The sequence below is a fragment of the Hirundo rustica genome, chromosome 2, assembly GCF_015227805.2.
Source record: "Hirundo rustica isolate bHirRus1 chromosome 2, bHirRus1.pri.v3, whole genome shotgun sequence".
In the NCBI taxonomy this organism is placed as follows: domain Eukaryota; kingdom Metazoa; phylum Chordata; class Aves; order Passeriformes; family Hirundinidae; genus Hirundo; species Hirundo rustica.
Genome location: NC_053451.1, coordinates 26,650,365 through 26,677,068, shown reverse-complemented (window position 1 = coordinate 26,677,068; position 26,704 = coordinate 26,650,365). Strand labels below are relative to the sequence as shown.

The 26,704-nt window shown below is 47.5% G+C and overlaps 1 protein-coding gene across 1 annotated transcript; it reads left to right on the top strand.

The window, feature by feature from the left end:
* Window positions 1–327: 327 nt before the first annotated feature.
* HGD (homogentisate 1,2-dioxygenase) lies at window positions 328–24,537 on the top strand. Its single transcript, XM_040055639.1, has 14 exons — window positions 328–587; window positions 5,849–5,920; window positions 9,140–9,228; window positions 10,885–10,990; window positions 13,154–13,213; window positions 13,698–13,789; window positions 14,335–14,369; window positions 15,502–15,581; window positions 15,711–15,810; window positions 18,161–18,285; window positions 18,863–18,967; window positions 20,099–20,225; window positions 23,558–23,739; window positions 24,191–24,537. Exons 1-14 carry the CDS (start codon window positions 573–575, stop codon window positions 24,320–24,322), a joined length of 1,320 nt encoding a protein of 439 aa, XP_039911573.1. The 5' UTR covers window positions 328–572; the 3' UTR covers window positions 24,323–24,537.
* Window positions 24,538–26,704: the final 2,167 nt, after the last annotated feature.

The window sequence follows — 26,704 nt, the reverse complement described above, 5'->3', positions numbered from 1 at the left end:
CCTCTGCTTTTGGCCCCAAAATGCTGTGTAATGTTGCCACACAGTGTTTCACAAATATCACTGCCTTCACCATGGTGAAGAAGTGATCTCTTCTATCCCCAGTGTAACACGGCTCGGAAGAATTAATGAACAAAAGCTTGTTACACATTTAGAGGGTTGTGTATGAAAATTGCTAGAGGTACAATTTAGGAAAGAGGCTTATAAACCAGTTGCAAAATGGCTTTTCATGGTTTTAAACACCTTGTTCTTTCCCCCTCCCCATGTGTGGGAACTATAACCCCTTTTTTAACATCTAGGGGGGAACAGGGGTGATGAGGAAACCCAGTTCCTCTCACCCCCTGTTTATTCAGATCGATCCTGGGGTTGGTTCTGCAGAGAAGGGCGTTTGGTTAAACACAGACTGGCCTGAACAAACAGGTTGAAAATTCCCTTGGACTTTCTCACTCCCAGCACTGTCAGCCTGCCTTCAGCCCAGCTCAGTTGATCAGTGAGCAGGCTTTGCTTGACAGGCTTTGGCCAGATACCTGCTCGGGGTTTGTGTCTGCTCCAAGAGGAGGATAACCAGGAGGAGGATGACGGGCCTGCAGGTAAGAGGTCGGGTGCCTGTGACCCACCAGTGCTGGCTGTAGAAACCCTTTCACTGCTCACACTCAGTTTTTGGGCTCTGTTTCATCTTATTGTGTCCCTCTTTTGTGTGTCGGAGCATGTTTTTGTAGCTTTCTTGGGATGAAGTGTTTTGCTGTGTTTCATCTATAAATAAGTATTTCTCTCCCTCTTCACCTCCTTTGGAAATCATTCTTGGTCAGGACCTCTTCACGGTGGGAGTTGTCCTTTCCCCACCCTCGGCATGCACCCCTCCTCCCATGCTGGCTGCCAGGGGGTGTTTCCCCCTCAGCCTATGAAATCTGGATGGTAACATCTGCCCAGATGTTGCAACCCTGGCCGTCATCTTCCCCTGGGCAGCGGCTCCATTCAGGGCTGTTTCCCTGTACCCTTGCAGGGCACCCTGGCACAGCAAGGCTGTGGCCATGCCCTGCTCTCCAAGCCCCAGCAGGGCAGCTGGCAGGAGCTTTCCCTGCACCACTTGCCAGAGCACGGGGGAGCTTTGGGAGAAGGGTGTGAGAGGGCTGGTTTGTGGCTCTAGCAGAGGAACGTGAGACTTGCAACCCTGAATCTCATCAGCACCTCACCACTGTCGTGGGGGGGCAGCTGCCCCAGGACCCTTGGGGTGCATGAGCTGCTGCAGCAGGCAGGAGTAGCACAGCCTCACCCCAGGACATGGTGAAGTCTCAAGAGCTTGTGCAGGATCATATTTCTCCCTGCACTTTTGGGATGTCATTGTTACTAAGCCTGTTCTTAGTCCTGGAGGTACACGTGCGTGCTCCTTCAGCTCCTTCTGTAATGCTCTTTATTTTACACAGTGTTCTTGCAGGTCCCATTTATCTCTGAGGAGTCCTGTCTCCTCAAACAGTGAGATTTCACCGTGCTTCTTCCCTGTCTGTCCCTGACACTTCCCAGCTCTCACTGTCTTCTTTCAGCAGCAGAGCAGCCTTGCCCCTGTGCTGTTTCAGATGAGGGTCCAGCTGGTTCATGTCATGGCTCTGACTGCACCTTCCATGTCCACATTTGGCTCACCCCAGCAGCCCCCAACACCTCGCTGGCCGTCGTGGCTGTGGCTGCAGGCTGAGCAGCAGGTTTGCCCAGAGCTGCTCATGGGAACAGGCTGATCTGCCAGCAGCTCCTCTCCAAGACGTCACTCGTGTCCCTACCCCACCTCACCTGCTCCACCTTCTCTTGGCATCTGTCCTCCAAAACTGTTGGTTTGCCCTTCCTCTCCACTCCCCTGTCATCCATCCCTCTCTTCTGTTGTCCACAGAGTGTCATGTCCCAGCCTAGAGCTGAGCAGGTCCTTTCAGGAAAGGTCTGGCCCTGGACCATCTCCAGCACTTTTGGAGCAGAGGGATGTTGAAATGTCAGGGAAGGTGGCAGCTTCTTCTGGGGATATTGGACCTGCAGCACCAGGGCAGAGCTCTGGTTTGTGTGCTTGTGCTTCAGCCTGCAATGAGGCTGTGGAACCCCACACAGAGGGTCAGAGACCTGCTCTGCTGCTTGCCCCAAATGCTCATAATGTTTCTGCATTTGCGTTAAAGACTCCAGTGCTGACTGCACTGAGCTGATAAAAAGTGCCATGCTTCTTGAGAGAGGAATGTTGTTTCCCTGTGTCCTGCAGCAGGAGCTGATAGAGAAATATATTATGCACTGTTTGAAGAAGGGTCTTAATTATTTTGCAGACTATGTGTTCAGACTTCAAATGCGTTTTTCCCATGCCTGCTGTCTAATCTAGAGAACAGAAGGTTACAGTTTATAGGTCAGAGCGTGACACCCATTGCGAGCACTCGGCTTTACATCCCAGTTATTCCAATCAATGAGCTTTGCTGAATTTTTTATGCTGTGCTGGGCTTTTATCTCTCTCATTTTATCGAAAAACTACAAAACAAAAACCAAAGTGGAGTCAGATGAATTCCTAAGGTGCTGTTGGCATAAAAATCTACAGAATCTTGAACAAAATAACAACAGCAGTTAAAAGCAGGACTGAAAACAGAGAGCCACAGAGACTATTTTGTGTAACAGAGAAACCAGCTGCTCAATTACAAATAGTGCCCATCAACCCACCCAACCTGGAGACATCTATAATTTATCTAGGAACTGTAGAGGCCAGGCAGAGACCATGGGGGAGGCATTCTTGGACTGAAATCATGGTGCCACTTCACAGCGAAAGACAGGGTTCCATTTTCACACATTTTTCAGCTCAAGAAGGATGCTCTGCTGCTGGGCCGACAGAAAGAAGTAATTTCCCTTGGCTTGGGGGCACCTTGTGCCACACAAACTGAGAAGTGGGAGGTGGGAGGTGGGTTTGGAGGGCTGGAAGGGAGAATGGCCTGGCCCTTTCAGCGCTGCTCCCTCCCAACCTGTATCAGCATCGTGCCCCAGAGCCCTGGAGCAGAACGATTCCAAGGCATGCAGTGGCACAGCTTTTTGGGAGCCCAAATCATGTTTGACACCAACTCTCTACGGGCATGTAGAGGAGAGAAGCCTCTCTGAGGTATGCCACAGGGAAAGGGAAAATGAAACAGGGAATAAGAAAAGCCACATCCAATCTCTAGGCAAAAATCTTGGAGCCACACTCAGGGTGATAAATGACCAGCAAGGCATCTCCCCTCCAGCGGCTGCAGTGCTGCCAATGTCTTTTTTCAGCCCTTGATGCAGTTACCTGAGAATTCTAATTTTTTTTTTTTTTTCCCCCTTGGCAAGAAAGAATTTATCTGGCCAAACAATGATGCAGCAGCTTCTGCCGCCACTCTCGAGGCAGCGGGGCAGTGGCACCCTCTGCAGCCCCCAGTGCAGCTGGGGAAGGCAGCAGCTCTGCATGCAGCCCCGTGGGGAAGTCCTGCATTGCCCGCTGCATTGCTGCGCTGGGGCAAGGCGCGGTGCAGCGCCAGAGCGGGCACAGAGCAGCCGCTGCCTCTAGATGCTCACTGCTGGGTTGGTTTTCTTTCTTTCTTTCTTTCTTTCTTTCTTTCTTTCTTTCTTTCTTCTTTTCTTTCTTCTTTCTTTCTTTCTTTCTTTTCTTCTTTCTTTCTCTCTTTCTCTCTTTCTCTCTTTCTCTCTTTCTCTCTTTCTCTCTTTCTCTCTTTCTCTCTTTCTCTCTTTCTCTCTTTCTTTCCTTCCTCTGGCCCGGCAAGCAGAGGCAAAAGGACTTTTGGGCATATGGATGGGCAGTCCAAATGAGCAGGTCGCCAGCTTTTTGGCCTGAAGGACAAGGGATGGGTTTGTCACAGCAAAATCTCTGTGCTTTCCCTCTCGCCCCAGCAGCATGACACGGGGCTGCCGGGGAGCACACGATGCTTGCCAGGTACACAAACCCTCCAACCAACCACTGACTGTCCCCTGCCAGCCCTCCATCAGCATTCAGCCGAGCCTGTCGACTCTTGCTGGCTATGCTTCCAGAAAATCAGCTTGTTCCCTCTTCGTCCTCTTCCCCCTGTCCTCCCCTTTCCACCAGGGCTGCCCCAGAGACAAACGCTCGGAGCACCTTTATGTTACCAGTAAAGGAGGATGCAGTGTGGAAGTCCCAGTTAATCCTGGAACTGCTGCAGTCCCATCAGATATTGCTGCATTTCCGTTTAAAAGAAGGGAGAGGGGGGGGAAAAAACCCAAACCGAGGTGGGGGGGGAATGCTCCAATACAATACATTTGCCAAGGCTGCTTAGGTGACCTACTGCTTTGCATATCAATATGCTTCTCGCAGAACCCAGCGGAGAGCAGCTCCCAGCAATGTATACTCATTTGCAAGAGGAGAGAAATATCCTCTCCGAACCGATGGATGTTTTCAGGTTCAGGCTGAGCAGGGCTTCCAGCCAGCCTGGGCCCCCTGGGAATGGTCTTCTCTTACAGGTCGCTGAAAGGAGCCTGAGGAAAACACATGATTTCTCAGGAGGTTTCAGGCTTGCTCTCTGAGTCTCTGCTACACTGGGACAATTATAAGGGGGCTGAAAATTGCCCAAGGTTGAGCACCCCTGGGGGAAATAATCCAGGAGCTGTAATACTATATGTAAAATAAACCAGATATAGGGCCTTCATCAGTCCACTTTAATCTCAGACCTGGATGATCCCTGCTCCTGCCAGGGCTGCTCAGTGCTGGGCACAGCCAGGATGTGTGACTCCTGGGGCTCCTGGGCTTTGCCATCCTGGCACCTCTGTCTGAAGGCTGATGAGCAGCCCTGCTACTCTTGCAGTTGTTGAAGGCAGCATTAATATTTAACTCCCTTCCCAGGCCACGGGGCTGAACCGCTGGTCGCTGCCAAAAAACACCTCTGCGTTCACGCAGAGTTCAACAGAGCTGCTTTGTGGCTTCCTGTAGCATCTGAAAGGACTGTATTTACATTTCTGACAGTGCAAAGCTGAGGTCTCTGTTATTCTGCTTCCCTTATGTGTCTCAGGCTGGCTGCAGGGCTTTTCCTTGTGCTGCAAAGTTGGGATCTGCATCCACTCTATCCTGTGGCTTTAGCCATGCTCAGACCGTGGCAGCTGTAGGCAGGGCAGGTATGGGAGCATGTGTAGGTCTCTTCCATCCATGGGTCTCTTGGGAATTCACTGCTCTAGAGACCCAGACAATCAGCCAGTAATGGATTAATTCCTGCTTACTACCATGGTGGACAGTTCATGCCCAACAGGACAATGCTTATTTTGAGCAGATCAGTGACACTGTTTAACTGGGCTGTGTTTCCCTTCCTCCCTCATCTCATCTGCATCCTGACCTTTTCTTTGAGCATGGGGATTTATCACAAGGCATGTCAACCGAATGACTCCCAGTTTCATTCCCTACAAATGTGAGGACCCAGTGAACAAGTTTACAAGGCAGTCTGCAGATTTTGGAACACTCATGATTGAAGCAAAGTCAGATTGAACATGAATGGTGCTGGCACACATCCATTACGTTGGTGCACAGTTCTTCCTATCCATCACCCTGTTGTCCTTGAGTCTGACAGTACAGGTGATACTTGTGTTATTTCACAAGGGCCTTGATGGAGCAGAATGTAGTCAAAATGGACATGCAGACTCAGGAGAGCAATTCCTGTCTGTGCTTCCCAGCCCACCACATTAGCTAAAGAAGCAGATCCAGGAGCTGTGAAAATGATCTGTGGCAACATGCAAGCAGATCACTTGAGAAAGTCTTAATGCATACAGAGAGCCTGGAAAAATGCATGGGAAAGCAATTGTTGGGTTGTTTGGAGAGGTTTTGATTATGTTTTCAAAACAGTGACGAGCTGTGTGGTTTATTTTACAGTACATGTCGGGATTTGGAAATGAACATGTTTCTGAGGATCCACGCTGTCCAGGAGCTTTACCGGAGGGACAGGTACTGAAGGTTTTTAAAGTGCTTTACCAAAATGCACTCTTGAGTGAATATCTAATCCCCTGGTTTCTTTTCATCTTAATATGTTTCCTTTCTTTCTGCCACCATGAAAATCTCCAGGAACCTTCTTTATACAAGACTGGAATAATAAGATGCTGGCAGAAGTCAGAATTAAAGATTTCCATTCATACTTTCTATTTTTAAGTAATTTGTGAGCTTCCAAGTTTCACCTTGGGTGTTAAGACTTGCCTAAATTACCTCTGCTCAGCAACAAGGGGGGTTTTTTTCATAAAGGAGCCTTTAATACAAGTGGCTCAGGCACACTGATGTTACCCTGGTTTTTCTGAGTTTTTTATAGCCTTTTGGATTTTCATAAATGGAGTCAGATCTTTTTAATTACTGTACAATATTAAGAGCAGTTCTACCTTTTTCTCACAGATGTAACATAAACAAATCCTTTGTTTTTCATTCTCTGTCCTTTGTTTGCATATTTCTAACCTGAAAACAATTGTAACTGACGGCTGGTCTGGCCAGTTGGCTTGAGAGGTGAAAACTCTAAAAGCCAATCTTCTGCTAGACCCACAAATGTATAAAAAGTAAGAAATAAAACAAAGAGGCTCTCTCTCCGCCCTGGATTCAGCCTTGAGCTGGACGGAGAAACCTCTGCTCTGCAAAACGTCTTGTCTGTGTGTGGCTGCTCTGTGTGTCTCAGTGACACACTGAGAAGGATTAAACCAGAGCAGAAGTTTGAAGATTGGCAGAGAGATATGCTCATGCAGGAGAGGCAGATTTCACAACTTCCGTAGGAATGGGGTTCAATGGAGCTGATGTACAAGTCTTTGGCAGGGGAGAAGCTTCTTTGTAGGGAGGGGACATGAATGCCTGGAGTAATAAAGGGACAGATTCATTTTTAAAAATAATTTGTGAACGCGTTGGAGGGAAATAAGTTATGTGGGGTCATTCCATTTTAAGGAAAGGAATCACAACCCATGTGGTGCTCCCCTCTTGGTGCCCAGAGGCGAGAATGAAACCCTAAAGAATTAAACCTCTCTCACCTCCTTTTGTGCTGGTCTCCTTTACCCTGGCACACACTCTGAGGCTGCCTGTGGCTTCCCTTGGATCTCCTGCAATCCTTTGGACTTGGATGGAAGCACATCTCCTATGAAGACAGACTTAGAGGGTTGGGGTTGTTTAGCCTGGAGAAGAGAAGGCTCCAGGGAGACTTTCTTGAACCTTCCAGTACCTTAATAGCCAGATACCCCTGCAGAACAAGGGATCTGCAGGAGGACTTTTCACAAGGGCATGTAGTGGATAGGACAAGGCAGAATGGCTTTAAACCAGAAGAAGGCCGGTTTAGATTAGATATTAAGAAGAAATTCTTAATTCTTAATTCTATGAGAATGGTGCAACACTGGCACAGATTGCCCAGAGAACCTGTGGATAGCCCATCCCTGGAAATGTTCTAGGTTAGGTTGGATGGCTTTAAACAACCTGGTCAGGTGGGAAGTGATCCTGTCCATGGCAGGGAGGTTGAAACTAGATGATCTTTAGGGTCCCTTCCAATCCAAACCATTCCAGGATTCTATGACTTGGTGCTTAGCCAATTACATCCCATCTTTGCAAAGAGGCCAGTAGGATTAAGGTCAAATGGAGGCTTTTTCAACTTTTGCTTTTCCTGAGTTTTCTGGATTTCCTCAGTTCTGATATTTTACATGTTGTGTGCCAGTGGACACTAGCACACAACACAGGGACACGTTAAATGCAATTGTCCCCTAGGTCTGCATGGCAGCCCACGGTGTGCTCACAAGAAAAACAAACTGCTCTGCTGATTCAGGCTGGGAGTTTGGCCAGCGCAGTGTCTTGTTACTGAGCCTGGCTAGAAAAAAAATAAGATTAGAGGCACCTTAAAACTGGAAGATCAATAGTGTGGCTGCTGGTCTAAAAAGACAGTGGGGTGTGGTGGATGTGCTCTTTAAGGATTTCCACAGCAGCACCACTTTCCAGAGCAGACTCCTCCAGCTCCTGGCTGAGGTGCTCTCATCTGAACAGAGTCTGGATTCTGTATCAAAAGAGTTAATAGAAAAATCTGAAAACAAGACAGACAAAAAAGGCCTTCAGTCCCGGGAGTGGATCCTTTCTCTGATGCAGTATTTATAAGACCGGCATCTGCAGTAGTGCTGGCTAAGATAAAAATTCCAAGGGTTATTGATCCCCCTGCTTCACTGCATACCCGTACTGACAAGATGGAGCTGGAGGGCTGGAAGTGACACACACTCAGAGAGCTTTAGCTCTCCCCTCTGCCCACCTCTCAGGGCAGGGTTTGATACCATATGGATGGCTGGTCTGCTCAGCAGCAGGGTACAGGATGCTATAGTAGACTTTGCAGGAAGGAGATGGGATAGCAAATGGTGTATGACACCCACTGGGGTGTTTCCTGCAGTTCTTGGATGTCTTTGCTTCTTGCTGATCTCAAACAAAGGGATGGTGGCCTACTTAGATCAAAATGCTTCATTTCTGTTCTCTGAGAAGGAGGAATCTGTGCTCTAGTTATGAACTCATAAGGGTTGCTAAAACCTGTGCTAGCCGTACCCACGGCTCTGCAGAGGGGGAAGTGGCCTCTTTGTACTCCAAAGGAGGACTCCCTCTGTGCAGAAACCCTGCAGGAAAGCAAAGGCTCCTACACAGGTCACTGATGCTTTTGGGCAGCAAGCAGCACTGTCAGGAGGAAGCAGTACAACACCAAGAGTACCCACCTGCTCTGGGCACCGGTTCCATAGGCAGAGGGCAGGAGGAGAAGGGGGAATTCAGTGCATTCAGCTTTTGTAAGCTGTTATGAGCCGTCTGGAAAATCAACCAGACATGATGCTCTGAACACTTGGTCCGAGAAAACTTTGTGCTCTGCTTTTCAGTCTCTATTCACTGGGAATGATTTCTTTTTCTCTGATATTCCTGTTTCTGACCCTGTGCAGCTTAGTCTATTGCTGCCTCAGCGGCTGTGCTGACTCCTTAGGGCACTTTTGTGGCATGTGGGAATGGTGTTTGGGATCTGGCTGATGCCTCAGAGGAGCAAGAACACACAAGTCCCAGAACTGAAGCACAGCCTCAGGAGAGCACAGCACTCTACAGCATCAGGGTGCTGGGTGCCCAGGCCAGGGCTCTGCTGGAGGATCAGTTCCATGCCACTGCCTCTCACTCCTTGTTTTTCCTTCTCCTCCCATCCAGAACAACCCTCAAGTCTGCCCGTACGGCCTGTACGCGGAACAGCTCTCAGGCTCCGCCTTCACCTGTCCCCGGCCCACCAACAAGCGCAGGTACCGTGACCTGGGCAGTGCCTGGGGAATGTGGCACCTGGGGTGGGCACTGGGGAGAGGTGGAGAGGCTGCCTCAGCACCACCAGTGCTCTCTGCAAGCCTAGAAGGGTAAAACGCCTCTGGTGTGCACTGGGAGAGGGACAAGGACAGACCACCACGGCAGAGGGAGAGAAAAGGATTTGGTGGGGCAAGTGGGTTAAGAAAATGCTGAGAAAGGAGTGATTGGGGTGGGAAAGAAAGTAGTCTTCCGAGCAGGATGGGGGGGGGGGGGGGGGGGGGGTGTGATGTTTACGGGCCCCCATGGTCCTGAATGGGTTGTGTGTGCTGTGTGAAACAACCTCGGGGTTTCAGTCCTGATGCTTCTATGGAAAGATCACCACTGGCACTGGTAAGCACCTGATGATGGACGGTGTCAAAGCCAAGCCTCTGAGAAAGGCTCTTTCCTCCTAAGGGATGTTCCTGCACACTGGTTGGGGCCAGTGAGCTGCTAGCTCAGGCTGTTCCCATTTTGGGGCTGCTCAGGCCCTCAGGAAAGTGCCAGGCACCCAGCATGATCTTTAACACCTCAGCAGTGATGGGAACAGCTTGTTCCAGCCAGCAGCAAACTTCCCAGAGCTCTGTCCCAGTTGTCATGCTCCAGCCATAACCAGATTGCAGGAGATGGGTTTCTCTTTTTTGCTTCTCCCACTGTGGCTCTTCTGTCCCTTTTGCTGTTTGTTCAAATGAAAGGCAAATGCATCATCTGGGATGCCTCTGCTCTCCAGGCTGGTGCCAGCTCTCAGAGTGCGTGGGAAAGGGATGAATCATTGTTTGCTGCACGAAGTTGTCCTTGATGGAATTTTTCCAGCTCTCTAGGGAGAGCTCCCTCCTCCCCTCTCCCACTTGCCCAAACTGCTGCCACCACTGTTAACACATGAAAAGCACTGACTGCCCAGCTCAGGCTTTCCTGATCACCTCTGCTCTCTCACCTGACTGAAAGCCCAGCTTTGGTGTGTGGATGCCAGAGTGGCAGTGCTGGCAGGGCCCACAGCTGGCAGCAAGGAGGGACAGCGACGGTCCCAGGCAGTGACAGAGGCATGGGGGACCTCCTACAGCAGCAGGAAGCATCACATAAAACTCTGGGCTTTGCTGCATGGGCATGGCCAACCAAGCACAGGATGCTACTTTTTGTAATCCATCCAAATTCAGATACAGGCTCCCTCCAGAGAGCTCCTCTGTTCTTTCCATTGGACACTGCTCCTCCCTGTCTTGTCTGAGCTGCTTTATAGCTGTGTTTGAACAAGCTTCTTTTTCCAGCTGTGAGATTGCTGTGCTTCAGCAACAGAAAAAGCTGTATCTTTATTTTTTTATATGCATATGTGTGAATGTAGGCATAAGTAATTACACATAAATACACATATAGACATTTACCTATATAAAGCAGGACATGTTTGTATTTAGAGCCTGTAATAAAAGCCATCTCTCTGGAAACCTCTGGCTGTGAGCTGTTGTTTGCTATGCCATTTTAATATTAATATTATTAATTTGATATTTAATAAACCTTTTGTTCCAGTTGCCACCCATGTAAATGTTATTCTAGGAGCTCAATCAGCCAGCAGCTATCCAGAGGGTTTAATCTCTTCCCTAGGCTAATCCAGGTGTTTTCCTTCTTTGTAGCTGGCTGTATCGAATCCTACCTTCAGTCTGCCACAAACCCTTCAAACCTCTCGAGGAGGGCCACTTGACACACGACTGGGATGAAATTGAGCCAGACCCCAACCAGGTAACCATGCTGGAAGAAGCCCTGGTCCTGTCAGGAGGACAGTCAAATGTCAAACAAATCAGAAGTGCAAAGGCACTGAGTTGCAAGAGGTCTGGGGGGAGCCATGTGTTCCTGGGAGTCTGGCCAATCCAGAAGCAGGGTCTTGTCTGCCACATCTTTGTTCATTGCTCCTCACCATGGCCACCCAAGGAAGGACAGCCCTCGGTGCTTGTTGCTTCCCATCTTGACAGATCCTTGTGCTGCTTCCCAGCACAGCTACAGTGCCACAGGATTAGATCTATGCTACCTGGCATCGCCCCTGGGGGCTCCTGTTGGCCACCTTTTAATCTGCTCTCTCTTCTCCTTCAGCATCCCCCATCAAATTCTCAGGGCCCAGCTCAGCCAGCAGAGCAGCTGCACATCTCTGCCATCCATCCTCTCCTTCCCTGCGCTTTTGGAGAGGCTGCTGGCTGCCAGCCCATTTCTCTGCTGCCCTCGTGGGAAATCTCGCTTCATCCTGGAGAGTCACACAGAGAGATGGCATTTGTCTTACGGCCTTGCCATCGTCCTTAATCATGATTTCTTCCCTGCCAGACCCAGAACATTTGGTTTTGCTAATCTGTTGCCATTCTCCTCTCAACATCATCTCACGCTCATTGGTTTTCACTTCTCTCAGGTTTTGCCCTTTGATGCATCATGGCTAGCTAATTTCCAGCCTCCCGGCAGCCTCACCATTTGTCTAAATAATTTCCCAGCTCTGCTGGAATATGTTTTCCAGCCATTGACCAAGAAGCAGTGACAGGCTCATATTTACATGCCTTTGGTTCTCCTTCCCAGATGAAGCTCCAATGACTTCCCTTATCACCTCATCCATCCTTGATGCCTCTCTGCACCCTACATCTACCTTTATGATTATTTATGATTACAGTAATTCCAAGATGCCCAGCTCTCAGGCAGGTGAAACCATTTACGTGTGGTACCTTTTTTGTCTAAGGAGACAGCAGCAAAGCTCCTGCCCACTCTCTCTCTTGCCACCAAACCCAGAAGAGTTACTTCCTGGCAGGAAGTGAGAGCCACCTTCCTGCTTTCCTTCTTATCCTCTCTGAAGCAGAGCCAGAGACAAGGTTCAGTTTGTTGGACAACACATATTCTTCCCAGCGATGCTTTGTGTCTCACCCAGGTACTTAAGGAGCTTCAGCAATCCTCATCCATCTATAAAGATGGCCATATGGAGGCACCTTATGCAAAGCCCATTGAAGTCAATGGAAAAAATGACACTTTAAAATTACCCAAGGGCAATGGCAGAAGTATAGAAGGCACAGATGACAAAGCTGAAAAGGAGTCAAACATGATGAAAAAATATGGGGTGGCATCTGAGCAAGAAATGCTGAAACAGAAGAAAGCTCTCCAGACTGGAGCAGAGATGATAAAGGGAAGCTATGATTGAGAGGCAGGGAGAAAACAAATACCAATAACAAATGTCATAGTGAAAAAAAAAATAAAAAACCAAACCTAAAACACCCCCAAAAACAAATAAACAAAAAAACCCCAGACAAACGTAAACTGTGGAACTTCTTTTGAGAGGATGCAGGTGGATTCAAATCCAACAAATATTTTGGACTCCTCTGGCACCTTTTGTCTGAGGACCTTGATAAGCTTTGCGAGAAGTAATTAGTGCTGTTCATGGCTCCTGCTCATGCAGGCAGAGTTATTTCTGCTTTGGATGTGGGGAAAATGAGATGGAGCAAACAAGAATGTCATGTTTGGGTCACAGAAGGACTGAATCATTCAGCGTGGAGCACAGGACTATAACAATTTGACTGTGGAAAGCTAGTTTATCTGAATTTCTTTGCTCTCAAAAGTGCTGTTATTAATAGAGATAGATTTTAAATAAGATTTTTTTTAACCTTGGCACTACACAGGCCTGCCAATTACTTTACAAAATTATGATTAAAAATTTTAAAAGCCAGCCCCCCCCTCCCCCCCAAACAAAACAAAACAAAAAACTCAACCATAAAAAGCCAAACCAAAAAGAAAACCAACCACATGTAAACCAGGAAAGAGAGAGCTACCTCAGCAAGGAGAAGCAGGAGGAGCACAGGGGCCTACTTTCTTTTTGAATTACCACCATTTGTGTTCTGATCACTGGCACCTCTTTCCTGTTTTTTGTTTGCTGCAATCTAGCTGCGATGGAAACCTTTTGAGATCCCAAAAGCCCCTCAGAAGAAGATGGACTTTGTGAGCGTAAGTTGGGGAACCAGGGCATCTGGGCATCCTCCATCTCTGTTTCGCCTCAGGGGGGTGGCAGGGCACACCAGATGGCTCAGAACTGGGGTAAAATTGGCAGTTTTGAAACCACTGGACTTGCAGAGCATCTATGGGAGGGGAGAGGATTGCAGATTTCAAGCAACTGTCAGTGGGCTTGATTTTCTTCATTGACTTTCAAGGAACACTTAAAGAAAAGAGAAAAAAAAAAAAGGCCCAGCCCTGAGTTTTCCCCAGACCCTTGGCTGGAAAACACTAGCTTACATGAATTTTAAGAAACCCTTATTATATTAAAGAGAATCCAACACATTTGATGAAAGGCCAGACAGAGAAAGGCTGGTAGCAGTGTGGGAAGCGAGAGAGGAGGTGAGAGCCAGCAAGAGGATGGGGTGAGGGGAAGAAAGAGGGCTGCCCCTGCTCCCCTGCCCTCTGCTCACTCCTGGTGCTTTGGGTTTGCCTGTAGGGACTGCACACCTTGTGTGGCGCCGGGGAGCCCAGAGGACGCAATGGCATCGCCGTCCATATCTTTGTCTGCAACACCTCCATGATCGACAGGTCAGTGCCTGCTGTGCTGGTGGCCCAGGCTGTCTGTCTGCCACCAACCTGAGTCCAGCTCCCAGCATCTCCTGTGTGCACAGGCAGGCACGTTCTCCATGTCCACAGCAGGTTCTCCTCTGTGGTCAAACACAGGAGGTGTGGGTGAGGAACCACCAAGAGAAGGAGGGAGCTGGAGAGGGGGGTGCAGCAAGAGGAGATGTGTTGGAATTAGGTCCTCTAGCTGCTCCTCAGAATTCAACACACATGCAGCAGGTGTTGCTGCTCCCTGCAGCGGCTCAGGGGGGAAATCAGCCCCACTCCCCAGTTTACAATAGCTGATGTGCCCATGAGTACAAAGGCCTGGCAGAGGTCAGAGTACATCATTTAGCTAAGAACTAGACTCGATGATGCTTGTGGGTCCCTTCCAACTCTGAATATTCTGTGAATTTGTGAAACTCTGCCATGTCAGTCTCCCAGCTCAAAACTCCCCAGCTGTGGCTGTGGTGTGCACAAATGCATGAGGCTTACAGCACCTTAACCTTACTGTTTCCCTTTTTCTTTAGATGCCTTTATAATTCAGATGGCGACTTCCTGATTGGTGAGTTGATGCTTTGGCTTCTTATTTTCTCCAGGTGGTTCTGCCTGGGGTACCAGCTGCCTGCCTCTTTGTTCTTCCAGTGCCTGGGGCTCTACAGCCAAGATTTGGAGGACAGAGTTGGCTTGACCCCATGCCATGCAGATTTGGTGGTCTGGCACCAGCTCAGCTGTCAGGCGAAATGCACTTCTCCTGTGCCAGACCTCAACTCTTTGAGCAGTGACCCAGCTTCCTTGCCATGGTGCTCCCCAGACTGGTATTAGACACGCCACACGCAGAGGTTTTCTGGAAATCATAAACCTCAGGATTTCTGAACAGCTTACAGTTAGATGCCTTTGTTGCTTTAGCCCAAGATTATTTGGCACAGCAGCTTAGCTCCCGTGCTGTGCCAGCCTCAGGCAACCAGACTGCCACAGTGAGTGGGGAGGTTGACACAAAAAGTCCACACACGCTGAAAAATATTCTGAGTGGTATCAGAAGTCAGATATTTGCTTGTATCTTTCTTGAGTAAGGAACAGGAATGCCTTCGGGACACCAACAGGAACATTTGTCCCATCAAATAGCTATTAAATTGTTCTCACTCACCTCCCTCACTACTATGAAGTAAAAGTGCTAGGGCAGGTTTTGTAAATCTGCTAGCTTTTCAAGTCAAAATGTGAGCTCTCCTGTGCCAGGACAGTCATGGAAAACAATGCAGATGTTAACTGCTTCTACCCTCAGGAAGCAGTTATTCCCAGACATCTCACACTGCCACAGTCATGACTAAGATGGGTACATGCACTGTTTCCTATGAAGATTGTGAGGCAGAGAGGTATGGACCCAAATATATCAAATCCCATTTATTTGGACTGTGGTGCAAACCTTACACCAAGGGGCCACAAAGCTTTGGCTCACACAAGTACCTTCTGTGATATGGGGATGATGGGGCTGGTCAGGAAGCTTCACTCCAGTGCAGATGTCTCTGCTGCAAGAGTCTGCATGGGAGTCCAGAGTCCCTGTGTAGCCATGTCAGAAAGGGCCCATTGCTCTTCCTTGGAGCCTGGATGCTCTGACAGGGACAGAGAAGGTGGCAATCTGTGGAATCCCGCAATCATCACACTCCTTCAGCTCCTCTGCCTGCATTTTGTTTCCACAGTGCCTCAGCAAGGAAAACTGCTCATCACAACTGAGTTTGGGAAGATGCTAGTGGAGCCCAATGAAATCTGTGTCATCCAGGTAAGGGCTGAATGCACCTTGCCTGTGGCTCAGAGCCAGATGTTGGATCAAGCCAACTCCTGCACTCAGCTGCTCATGGTTTGTCAGCAAAGTCTTGGGAGGATCCTAGTATCTATCTTTATTTTCCAGCAAGGAATGCGTTTCAGTGTGGAGGTCTTCGGAGAGACCAGAGGCTACATCCTGGAGGTGTATGGGGCACACTTCGAGCTGCCTGACCTGGGACCCATTGGTAATGATCTCCTGTTGGACCGACAGTGAATTTCATGGGGACAGGCATGAATTGCAAGCCCAAATCCATCACATCCTCCCATGCACATGCTCCTTCACAAAGATGATTTCCATTCCAACACTGTTATTCCCCAGAAGAGCAAGCATCTGCCCCCAAAAAAAAGTGACAGACCAGTTGTCCAGAGACGCCCCTGGCACTGAAGGGACCCCTTATCTCCCACCCTCTTTTCTACTATTTTCTTTTCAGTTCTGGTCAGAGCGTCCCCATCTGCTAGCTCTGAACCTGTTCCTACCAAAAGAAACCCAAAAGGCCATCACTACTGATGCCTTATACTTAAACTGGAGTGATAGGAGAGAATTTTGCTGGTAAAAGGAAGGGCAGATTTCAGAGGCAACTGAAAATGAGATATTCCTGAAGGCTCATTTTAGATCTAATCAAGTGGGTTTTGCCCCCAACTTCTGTTAACAGAGGAACCTTGGAGTGCTTTAGTGTTAGAAACTCTGCTTCCTCTGGAGAATTAGAAACCAATAAAATGAGCAGCACAGGACTTGGATCAGCAACACATTCACATCTCCGTGTGGTGCTGCTGGGGAGGATCTGCTTTCACTGAGTGCAGGTCTAGCTCTCATAAATCACAGATCCTCTGTGCCAGATGCCTCCTGCTTTGTGCAGAGTCACGGATCGTGAAGGCACAGCCTCTTGTTGCCATGTCAGAGATACTGCGAGGAGACACAGCATCTGAAGGCCTGCTGCACACATCATGATTTCCCAGTCAGCTTTCTGGCAGCGCTCAGCTCAGGTTATGTCACTTTCCTTATCTTCTGGGTACTTGCCTCCAAATTTATCTTGCAGAGAAAAACACCTCCTGGTTACTGCTACTAAGAGTGTCTCAGGGAAGGGAAGTGAAACTCCTCTTGTAACAGCTAAAATAACTAAAAAACCAGTGCCAACAGTTCTCCACTTTCAGACTTGTGTTTTGGGGTTGGTTGTTTTGTTTTAGGTTGGATTGGGGATTTTTTTTTTTCCCCCCAATAAATATTGTTAGCTCTCAGCATGATCTAAAGGACCGGCCATGCTTCAAGCAAATTAACTGGTATTATCAATCAGTAACAAGCTTGGTGTGGCACATCTGCAGTGGGGGGCATTTGTATCTCATGGCCATGGTGAAAGTGAAACTTGTCCTTCCAGTGGAGAACCAACCCAATCTGCAGCTGCTCAATGGAACCCCACTTGAGCATCTTCTCTGTATGACACGCTGGGCACAGCATTTTCCACATGGAGCCTACAGTGGTTTTTCAACAGCTTGCCTTTTAGCCAGCTGCAGCTTTCTGCCATTCCCCACTTATCCTACCCTGTGCCTGCTCCACTCAGTTATTGATATGGTTGCCCAGCCTGTTTGTAATAAGTTTTCCCATTAGCTAGTTTTTCAGACACAGTTAGACTTTCTTTGTGATTTTAGTTTGGGGTTATTTTTTCGGGTTTCTTTTTTTTTTTTTTTTTTTTGTCTACAGAAGGGAGAAATCTATTATGAGGCTTACTTTCTGGAGAAAAGAAAAAGCAGGCACTTGCCTGTAAACCTTTTCAGGAGATGGTAATTGTAAGAGCTCCTCTTCACCACCTACCTGCCTTCCCCTCAGAGACCAAGATCCTTTGTATTTCAGTCTTACTTTATTTTAACTTCACTTTTCACTTGGAAAAAAAGTGACAGCTGGAGAAAAGCAGTGACTGTTAAACCTTAGCAGCAGGTAGTAATGTCTGCATTTTTATCCAAGAAATTCAAACCCACTTTGTAACAATAATACGAATGAGGAGAAGAATGCTCCAGCACCCATATGGTGCATTGCACTTTGAAAATGCACTCTTCACATTAAGCAACCCCTCAGTATGCCCTGAGCCTGTAGTTATCACTATTTTATTGCTCTCTCTGTTAGCATTCAGAAATGTATTTGGCCCCCTCATGACATGCCTCGTAACTTCTGCATGGCTAAGCATCCTGTCAGCAGGATGTCCAGGAACAGAGAGCAATTCATCCTCCATTTTTCACTTAATTCCTGTTTGCTACGTGCCTTTAATTGAGGATGACGTACTAATCTTGTTCAGAAGACAACCAGTGGAGACCTGTCTTAGTCACAAAGGGAGAAATGGACTTAAATGCTAGCATGAATAACAATTACCTACTCATAGGAGCATGAGAAGTACATGACTATTTCAGGTTTCATGGTGGGCCAAAAACCAGTTGGGTCACTCATAACACAGAACGGCACCCACAAAGCGAGGAAATTGCACCACCTCTCACTTCACTAGCAGCTAGAGTGCCCAAAGAGCTTTGTCACCTCTCCTTCTTTCCCAGGAGCCAACGGCTTGGCCAACCCACGTGACTTCTTGGTGCCCGTGGCGTGGTACGAGGACCGCCAGGTGCCAGGGGGCTACACAGTGATCAGCAAGTACCAGGGCAAGCTGTTTGCAGCCCAGCAGGTGAGGATGCCCTGGGAGAACAGGTAACACTGAAGAGCAGTGACTGCCAGTGCATGGCCTGGGACATGCACCTCAGTAGCATGAATGTCGTCTCATGAAGTCCTGCTCAGTTATGTAGAGCAGAACTGAGCCCTTGTCTTCTTGGCTCATTCATTTTCCCAGCTGAGGACCCTCAGTCTGGGAAAAAACATTTGTGAAGACTTGGTTGTCCAAAAACTCAACAGTGCTCTTTGTCTCCATATGTTTATAGTGACAATGTAGAAATGAGGAGCTGGTGCTACTGTGAAAATCCAGAGTTTCCTTACCAGAGAGCTGGTGTTGCAGCTGGCCTTGTCCAAATACTGCCTGAGCACTCAAAAGCTTAGAGACCAAACCCCAGAGGGAAGGCTGAGGCTCACCAAGCAGAAATGCTGAGCAAAACCTCATTGTCACAACACTGGGCTGTGCTTAAAGAGCTGGCAGTGTGCCTCTAACCAGTACTAAACCCACTTTTCACTTGGGAAAGAGCAGCATCCTGCACATGTGCAGCATGTTGGAAGGCTGTATGTGGTAATCCTCTGTCTCTTTGCTTTGCTAGGATTACTCCCCCTACAATGTTGTAGCTTGGCATGGAAACTACACACCGTACAAATACCACCTGGAAAAATTCATGGTCATTAATGCTGTTGCTTTTGACCACGCGGTAAGTTCTGGAACTGGGCAAGGCAAAGCAAAATTTTGTGGCTACTGTACCATCCAAACACACCCTGAGCTCCAGGGGCTCTGTACCTCTTAAAAAATATGTTGTGCTCTAAGAAACAGTGTGAAATCTTTTGTGCTTAGGTTTCATAGGAGAAGATGTCCTCCTTTGTGGTTCAAAGACATAACTGGAGGTTGGTCAGCTTCTTAGACAGCTCTGTGCAGCTTAGCATAGAATTTCTGTGCCCTGGAGGTGGAATGAATACTGATGCCAACATACACCGTGCAACTCAGCAAAAACACTGTTGCTTCAGATTCTTGCCTTGATTTATTTCTTGCTATTGGACAGACTCCTTCCTCTGGTTCCTCTGAGTCCAGCACTGAATTTCATTTTGAAGAGCTGGCAGCTTTCATTGTAATAATTTCAGATTTCATGGAAAATAACTAAAGCCAAAACTAATGTGAGCAACTCATCTAAAAAGGAAACCAGTCCAGTGGGAGAGGTATCCACAGCAATGCAAGTGCGTGTGCAAGGGAGATTGGAGCATTTCTAGTGAGAAAACCAACAGAAAGTATTGTTTAAAACTCCAGAAAATCTGCCAGGAGAAGGACGGGTTTGGGATCAAAGCCCAGAAAACCATTTTACTTGACTAGAGATTTCAACAAGCCACAATTTCTCTGCAATTTCTTCTCCGTTTGTAAACTAACAAGGCCGTGAGGCTAAATGCCTCTAGCAGGATATTCTTGTTCTCCATAACTGGGTAAGGAAAAGGTGTGGTTTTGTGGCAGGAGTGTCAGAGACTGTTCCTGGAATTGCAGTACCTCATCTTGCAGTGTTGTCCATCCTCCTCATCTATGCTGCCAGCTACAAGGGCCGGGATGGGGAAGGATCATCAAAGCTGCTCAAAGGCAGAACCACGCAGACCCATTTCTTGTCCCCCCTGTACAGCATGGAATTGGGATGCCGAGTGCTGTCCCTCAGGGTCCCAAATCTCATCCACACTATCAGGTGCAGGTGACAAGAGAGTTTAGGCAAGGGAGAGGCTGTATCAGTCAGGTTTACCACCTGGGTGACCTGAGCAGACAGCTCGGAGCCCTGCTCTGTTTCATGCTCTTTCGTTTTGGCTTTCTCCAGGATCCTTCAATCTTCACTGTCCTGACAGCCAAGACGACCCGTGCTGGAGTGGCACTCGCTGACTTTGTCATATTCCCCCCGCGATGGGGGGTAGCAAACAACACCTTCCGTCCACCTTACTACCACCGTAAGTCTGCGCTTTCTTGTTTGTGTTTGAGCCCAGGATTGCAGAACAGAAACAAGTCTCCATTTATTTGAGAGCATGTGCAGGGAAGCAGGGATCTGGTTTGTTGTCCTTGGCTCAGTTAGTCAGCTTCTTGGAGTCAGTCAGTCCCCCCTGGAAAACGGACAAATCCAAAGATGTTCCTATTTAAACCATCTCATGAAAACTCAGAGGTGATGGGCTCATTGCTTCTGCATAGATGGATGTGCCTGTACTTGAGGGGCTCCCACAGAGCCTGGGTGCATATTGAATTTGGCATTGTACAAATGAGTCAGATATTGTCCTGTCACCCAGACATGAATCACTTAATATCTCATTAGAGTACATCGATAAAGAACAGGAGAAAGGGAAATACCATATTACAAGCAGTGAGAAGCACAGAGGGGTATAGAGCTGGCACTTGCATGGTGAGATCAGAGTTACAGCAAAGAAGGGAATTAGCTCTCCTCAGCCCTTCTTCACAGTGCTGGAGGTACTGCTTGCATTTAAGAAGCCAGTGATGAAGAACTGGCTTCTCAGGCAGGGAGCTGGTTGATATTTTTTGGATTTGGTTGCCATCCGCTAAGCTGATTTCTTTTTGGCACTTTTGTGGCATCGTCTTGGCAGAGCATGGCAACATATTGCATTGAATGGATGCTAGAAATCCAGTTCCCAACATGGGACTGCCCTTCCAGGGATAGGATGAGACACCCTGCTCTGTGAGATTGAGGGGGAAAGCTTGGCCATCCTGCACCCCTTACATCAACAGCTAAGAGGCTCTATCTCAGAAGCTATTAAGTGACCACGCTGTGGTCACTTTGAAGTGCTGAGAGGCTTTCTGCACGTTTACTAACCACAGTTTAACAGCCAGTTCCATCTGCTACTTAGATTATTTCCAAGCACCTTGGAGGCCAGCAGAATTAGTGGTACTTGCAAGCATAGCAGGCAGCTCTGCAGTCATCTGAGTAAATCCAATAGGCAAAGTCCTGCCCTGTCATTCTGCTTTCATTTGCAATAATGAGGGTGACATGAAAACACATCTCTTGACTGGCTGAGATAGTTACAAGACACTTTTTCTAGATCCTAAGAGGTGAGACATGCTGCTGGTTAATTACAAGGAAGTTGCTGCTCATCAGCAGAGCTGTGCTAAGTTTACACAGATGCATTGTGAGGAATAACAAACATGAAGTTCAACCTTGCTTTGTCTGTGCTAAAAGACAGAAAGAACTCTCCTTCTCTTGTCTGTGTTGTGACAATCTAAGAGTACCCATGAGGACAGCTGTGGCTGCCATAGCTACTCACTTGACCACAGCACCTCAGCCATAAGCTTGAGCACTAAATTCACAATGAGCAGGTTGGTTGGTCGCTCGACCCCAGCCACGGAGGGGGAGAGCTTGAGTGAGTAAGGTAGACATTGTGACAGTCAACTACCAAGAGACTGCACACATTAATTCCTTCTGAATTAGTGCTGTGACGAGAATCTTGTTGCATTAAGAGAGGTATAGCAGGACCGAGCAACTCCGGGATAGAAGTACCAGATTGAGTTCAACAAGTTCTGTTCTGCTGAACTCCCTTCTCTCCAAGTATTTCACAAGAGGCTTGTTTTGCTTGCCAGAAACCCTTTGTTGCCTCCACTTCTCAGGCGCAGTGGAAAGCCTGTGTTCAGAGAATTTTGATGCACTCAAGAGTTATGGTTTCCATATTTCATTAACTTTGCCCAAAGTATAGCAATGGTGTTTCAAAAGTATTCCTCTTAGACACCATATCAATTTCACCTACAAAGGGGGCTGTGCAGGTTGTAAATACTGATTTCTCCTGGCTACATTTACATCCTTAGAGGCTGTGAATTACTCCTAAGTACTTTTGAACTTAAACTGAAAATCTGTGATACACTTTTTATACCATGGGCATATATTAATTCTGTCTGAGAGAGTGCTCATGCAATTCTCATGATAGTGGGTCCTTAATACCTACTGCCCACTAAGAGATTTTAACTTCACAACATCCTGCTTGTAGACAACACCATTTAACTAACAGGGAAGGGAGGCACACCTAAGTTGTTTGGGTTCACATATGAAATTTGCAAGCAAAAAAGAGACTGCACTCTGCTCATCTCCTAAGTTCCAGGCTGGTTTCCTACTTATCTGCTCAGTCTTCCTAAGAGATATTAAAATTCCTGTTGCAGACAAAATGGCTATCCAGCTCTCAGGGTCTGTACTGCAGTTTAAATATGCCAAGTGCAGTACATGAGTGGGTTCAATGAAAAGCTTGTAACTACCCAGTCTTACATGAGACACTGACAACTTGGAATGAAAATTAATGTATGTTTGCATACATATATAGGCCAACCCTGATTTGAGCTAAATTAGTTCTGCTGTTAAACATTTCAGACCCTGGATTGTACTTAGCAAAGATTGAACTAGTGGTTAAAAAGAGCTATATATAAAATAGCTAAGGAAGCATGTCCTGGTTTTGCCAAAACTGACTGCTGAGCAGAAAGTTGCCATCTTGTTTAGGCACATCAGGTGTAGGAAAGCTGAAAGCTTGGACGACAGCTGTTAAAGTACTTTCCTTACAGGGAGCATAATTCAGCAAGTACTGAATGATTAGATATAACCACCCTTGCCTAAGTTAGTGGTATGTTACTCTAGTGGTTTCAGAGGGTCTACTAAAAGTATTCTTCCTTGGGGAAGGACAGAAATTGGCTCCTTGTCTTTGGGCATACAGTGGCTGTAGAGAAATAGGCAGATAATGCAGGAATTAAAAGCATAAGGTAGTGAAGTGCCTGACTGCACTAGAGGTGGCAGAAGAGTATCAAAATAATTTCCTGCTTATAACCTGGGACAGCAAGCAAGCTCTCTCACAAGGCTTTTGATCAGGTATGTTGTGTCTGTAGTACAGGGATGATTATACAGAGCTTCCTTTCCAGTGCTTCACAATCCCTAATCCAAGTCTGTAAAACCAGGTTACACCATGCAGTCCAAGTGCAGGTGTATTACGAACACAGCTCAAGACGGTAGGAAAACCACAGGTCTACCAACGTCATTTAGGGATTGATGGAACCACCTTCATTAGGGTGATTTCTAATGAACGTCCTTCATCAGGGAGCTCTGTTTCTGAATCCAGGTAATAAAATCCTGTACAACTTTACAAGCATTACCTGTAGGATCCCTGATGTCCCCTAGCACGATACCCTGTCTAGAAACTTCCACTCTGCCCTTTGCATGGCCCACCTCAGCTCATGGGTTTCAAGAAGCTCACAGCCTGTGATCCCTCCCCACCACCCTTCTTTGCAACCTCTTCTTTGCCTCCTGCAGGGAACTGTATGAGTGAGTTCATGGGACTCATCAAAGGCCACTACGAAGCAAAGGAGGAAGGTTTCCAGCCGGGAGGCGGCAGCTTGCACAGCATGATGACCCCTCACGGACCAGATGCTGACTGCTTCGAGAAGGCGAGCAAAGCCAAGCTGGAGCCGGAGCGGGTTGCAGATGGGACCATGGTAAGGAGCCAAGGGAGCTCCTAAGAGTTGGAGTAAAGCATGGCATAGTCCATACAGCACACTTTTAAACTAAAGCCTAGTACTGTCACTTCTTGCTGGCAAGACTTGGACCCAACTGCTGCAGTGTTCAGCACCCTCACTAATGAGCACTACTCAACTCCCAGCGGCTCTCCTGGAGACATTCGATGCCAGGCAGCTTTGATCATCTGCCCACGTAAACTGCTGCCTGAGCAGGAAGCTGGGAATTTCATTCTTGTCTTAGCCTATGGGCAAAGAAGCAAACGCCCTGACTGTCCTCCTGTCTCTAGCCCCTAAAATCTAGTGATGATCATCAACAGACAAACTAGAGCCTGGACCATGTATACAAATCCTGTTTGTGGTAGAGCAGACACCTTGCCTGGATTTAATTTTTTCCTCTTTTACCCTAACCTACCTTTCCTCTTCCCAACAGGCCTTCATGTTTGAATCATCCCTCAGCCTTGCCGTCACCAAATGGGGCCTCCAGACCTCAAATCGCCTAGACAAAAACTACTACAAGTGCTGGGAACCTCTGAAAAGCCATTTCAACCCTAAATGCAAGTAAAGGGAAGTGCTTACTGCATGCAACATGAGTGAAGGCAGGGAAATCCAGCATAACTATGTGTGATGGCACAGTCAACTTGGGCAGTGCAGAATGCTCCAGCACAGAACGGCACTTCCACCAGCCACGAAAACAATCATCCCTAAGTAACATGGGAAATGCAGTAAACCCATCATTATTCCTAACTTTCAAGTATCCAATTAAAGCTTTCCTGGTGACATGCTGAAGCTGAAGTACTTGCGTGGCTCTCACTACATGTAGCTGGTGTGAAAACTGCACCTTCTGTGTACACAAGGTGACAGCTAGCTCCCGTTCACAGGGCCTCCTGAAAATACAAGGCAGTGTGTCATTCCCAGGGAGAAGAAAGGGACTGACAAAGCATTGTATGCTGTCTGTATGGGAGAGCTTTATAAGCAGAGCTGAAGGTTCTACCAGGCCTAAGCCCACTATCAGAGCAAGCCACTTCAACCTGCTCCTCCGTGGAGGGCTGCCAAGGAAAGACTTGGTTGTCAGAAAAGCAGAAATTAAAAAAGGTTGGAGCACTTCAAAGCTAAGTGAGGGAAAGTTTCTATCCCATGCTCTGGCCATCCTGCAGTATTGACTTGTCAGCACTTGACAAATTCTCTCCCTAGTTCTGTGCTAAACTGCAGCATAGCAAATGTGAAAGGGTTTCTCTGGCCAAGGGAAGGTTCCTGGGAAGGTACCTGGAAAAAAGCTCAACTGCAGACACGATGGGGGACCTCAATATTGATTGGAGTATGCAAGCCTAACCCCCAGCTGGTGAGTTCCACAGGGTGGAGGCAGCAAGCAAAGCCCCAGGTAGAGTGGGAACCAGGAGCACTGCACACTTCAGGCCTCTACTTTAGCACATACCCACGTGGAAATTTCTAAACTTGGTGCCACTAGAGCTGTGTGTTTACTTCCCCAGAGAAGCAATTTTCCCAAAGAGAAGGAAATGTAGACCTGCGACACAGAGTTATCAGTCAGTTACATCCATCATCAGTTTTGGATCTGCACCAGTCCTTGGGGGGAAAAAAAAGGCATCAGCTTTGATGTATCATGAAGTATTATAAAATCTACACAGAGATGTTTACTCTAAAATAGCCAATTCAGAAAAGGACATTTGGGAGAATCAATTTGCCAGAGAAGCTGATTTAATCAGACAGATCCTGGGATAAATGAGGTCTAAATGTTTCACAGGCAGGGGGGAAGAGCTTGTTTTCTGTTTGGGACCTAAATTATGATCCAGTGACCTACAGGCTTGAATTTGTCTCGTACAGACACATCACCAAAGCATATATGGGTGGTAACACATCAGTCAAGGGTAAAATTCCACAAGGCACATTCATTTTCCTACCTCCACCCTGGATATCTGAAGGGAAACTTCACTTTCCTTCCTCACTGCACCCAGCACCACTGCCTCAAACGTCAACCTCACCTCCAGCAGCATGGCATGCTCATTCCTAGCAAGAAGACAGCTTGGAGAGTTCTGGAAATAACAAGAGAGAAAAGTAGGGCAGCCTTTCCCCAAGCACCAAGCTCAGATCTGCAGGGATGTAGCATCAGACTCAGGGCTGGAAAGGGAAGGGCTGTGGCAGCTGCCGCAAGCATCAATCCAAGGTTGGCCTAAAAGACCAGAGGCGCTGTGCACATCCACAACCCATCCTGAAGCATTTGCTCAGCTGGCCTGAAACAAATACAGCTGCAAGGGAGAATTTACATGTGTGGCAACTCAAGTTCCAATTAGCTGAGGAAATGGGTCCTGGGAGATCAAATTAGTTTGTGGCAGCAAGAATAGCTAATTTAGCATGCTCAGACAAGCAATTATTTCTTTCCCTAAATACCACTCTCTCCATGCACTGATGCCTCTCTGCACTGATCCACAGCCCTATCTTGTAATATCATTTGTGACAGTCTTTTAGGAGCTATTCTGCAGAGAATAATAGGGTTTGCTTTAGTTAAACTAGCAGAACAAGCTGCAGAAACTGGTGCAAAAGGGTTGCTGGAAGCACATATAGGATTGCAAAACCAGGGCACTGATTAGTCCAGTTTCTGTACAGAGCATCAGTACCAAGGTCCACACAGCCTGATTGTTTCATGGCCCACACAGGAAAAGCTACAATAGGAAACACTTTAAAAAGTATTTAAAAATAACAAAACCAACAAAAAAACCCCCACCATCAAAAAAAAAACCCCAAAAACACTCAGAGTGATTTTATTGTGAGGGTGACTGAGCATGAGCACAGGTTGTCCAGGGAAGCTGTGGAGTCTTCATCTCTAAAGATACTCGAAAGCCACCTGTACATACATGGTCCTCAACAATCCACTTAAGACGGCCCTGCTTGAGCAGACAGAGCAGAGGGTAGGACCCAATAAACTGCAGAG

Coding starts and splice junctions, on each gene's coding strand:
- HGD (XM_040055639.1), top strand. Junction 14,370..15,501: donor AGATGGCGACTTCCTGATTG/GTGAGTTGATGC, acceptor TTGTTTCCACAG/TGCCTCAGCAAGGAAAACTG. Junction 18,286..18,862: donor AGCTGTTTGCAGCCCAGCAG/GTGAGGATGCCC, acceptor TTGCTTTGCTAG/GATTACTCCCCCTACAATGT.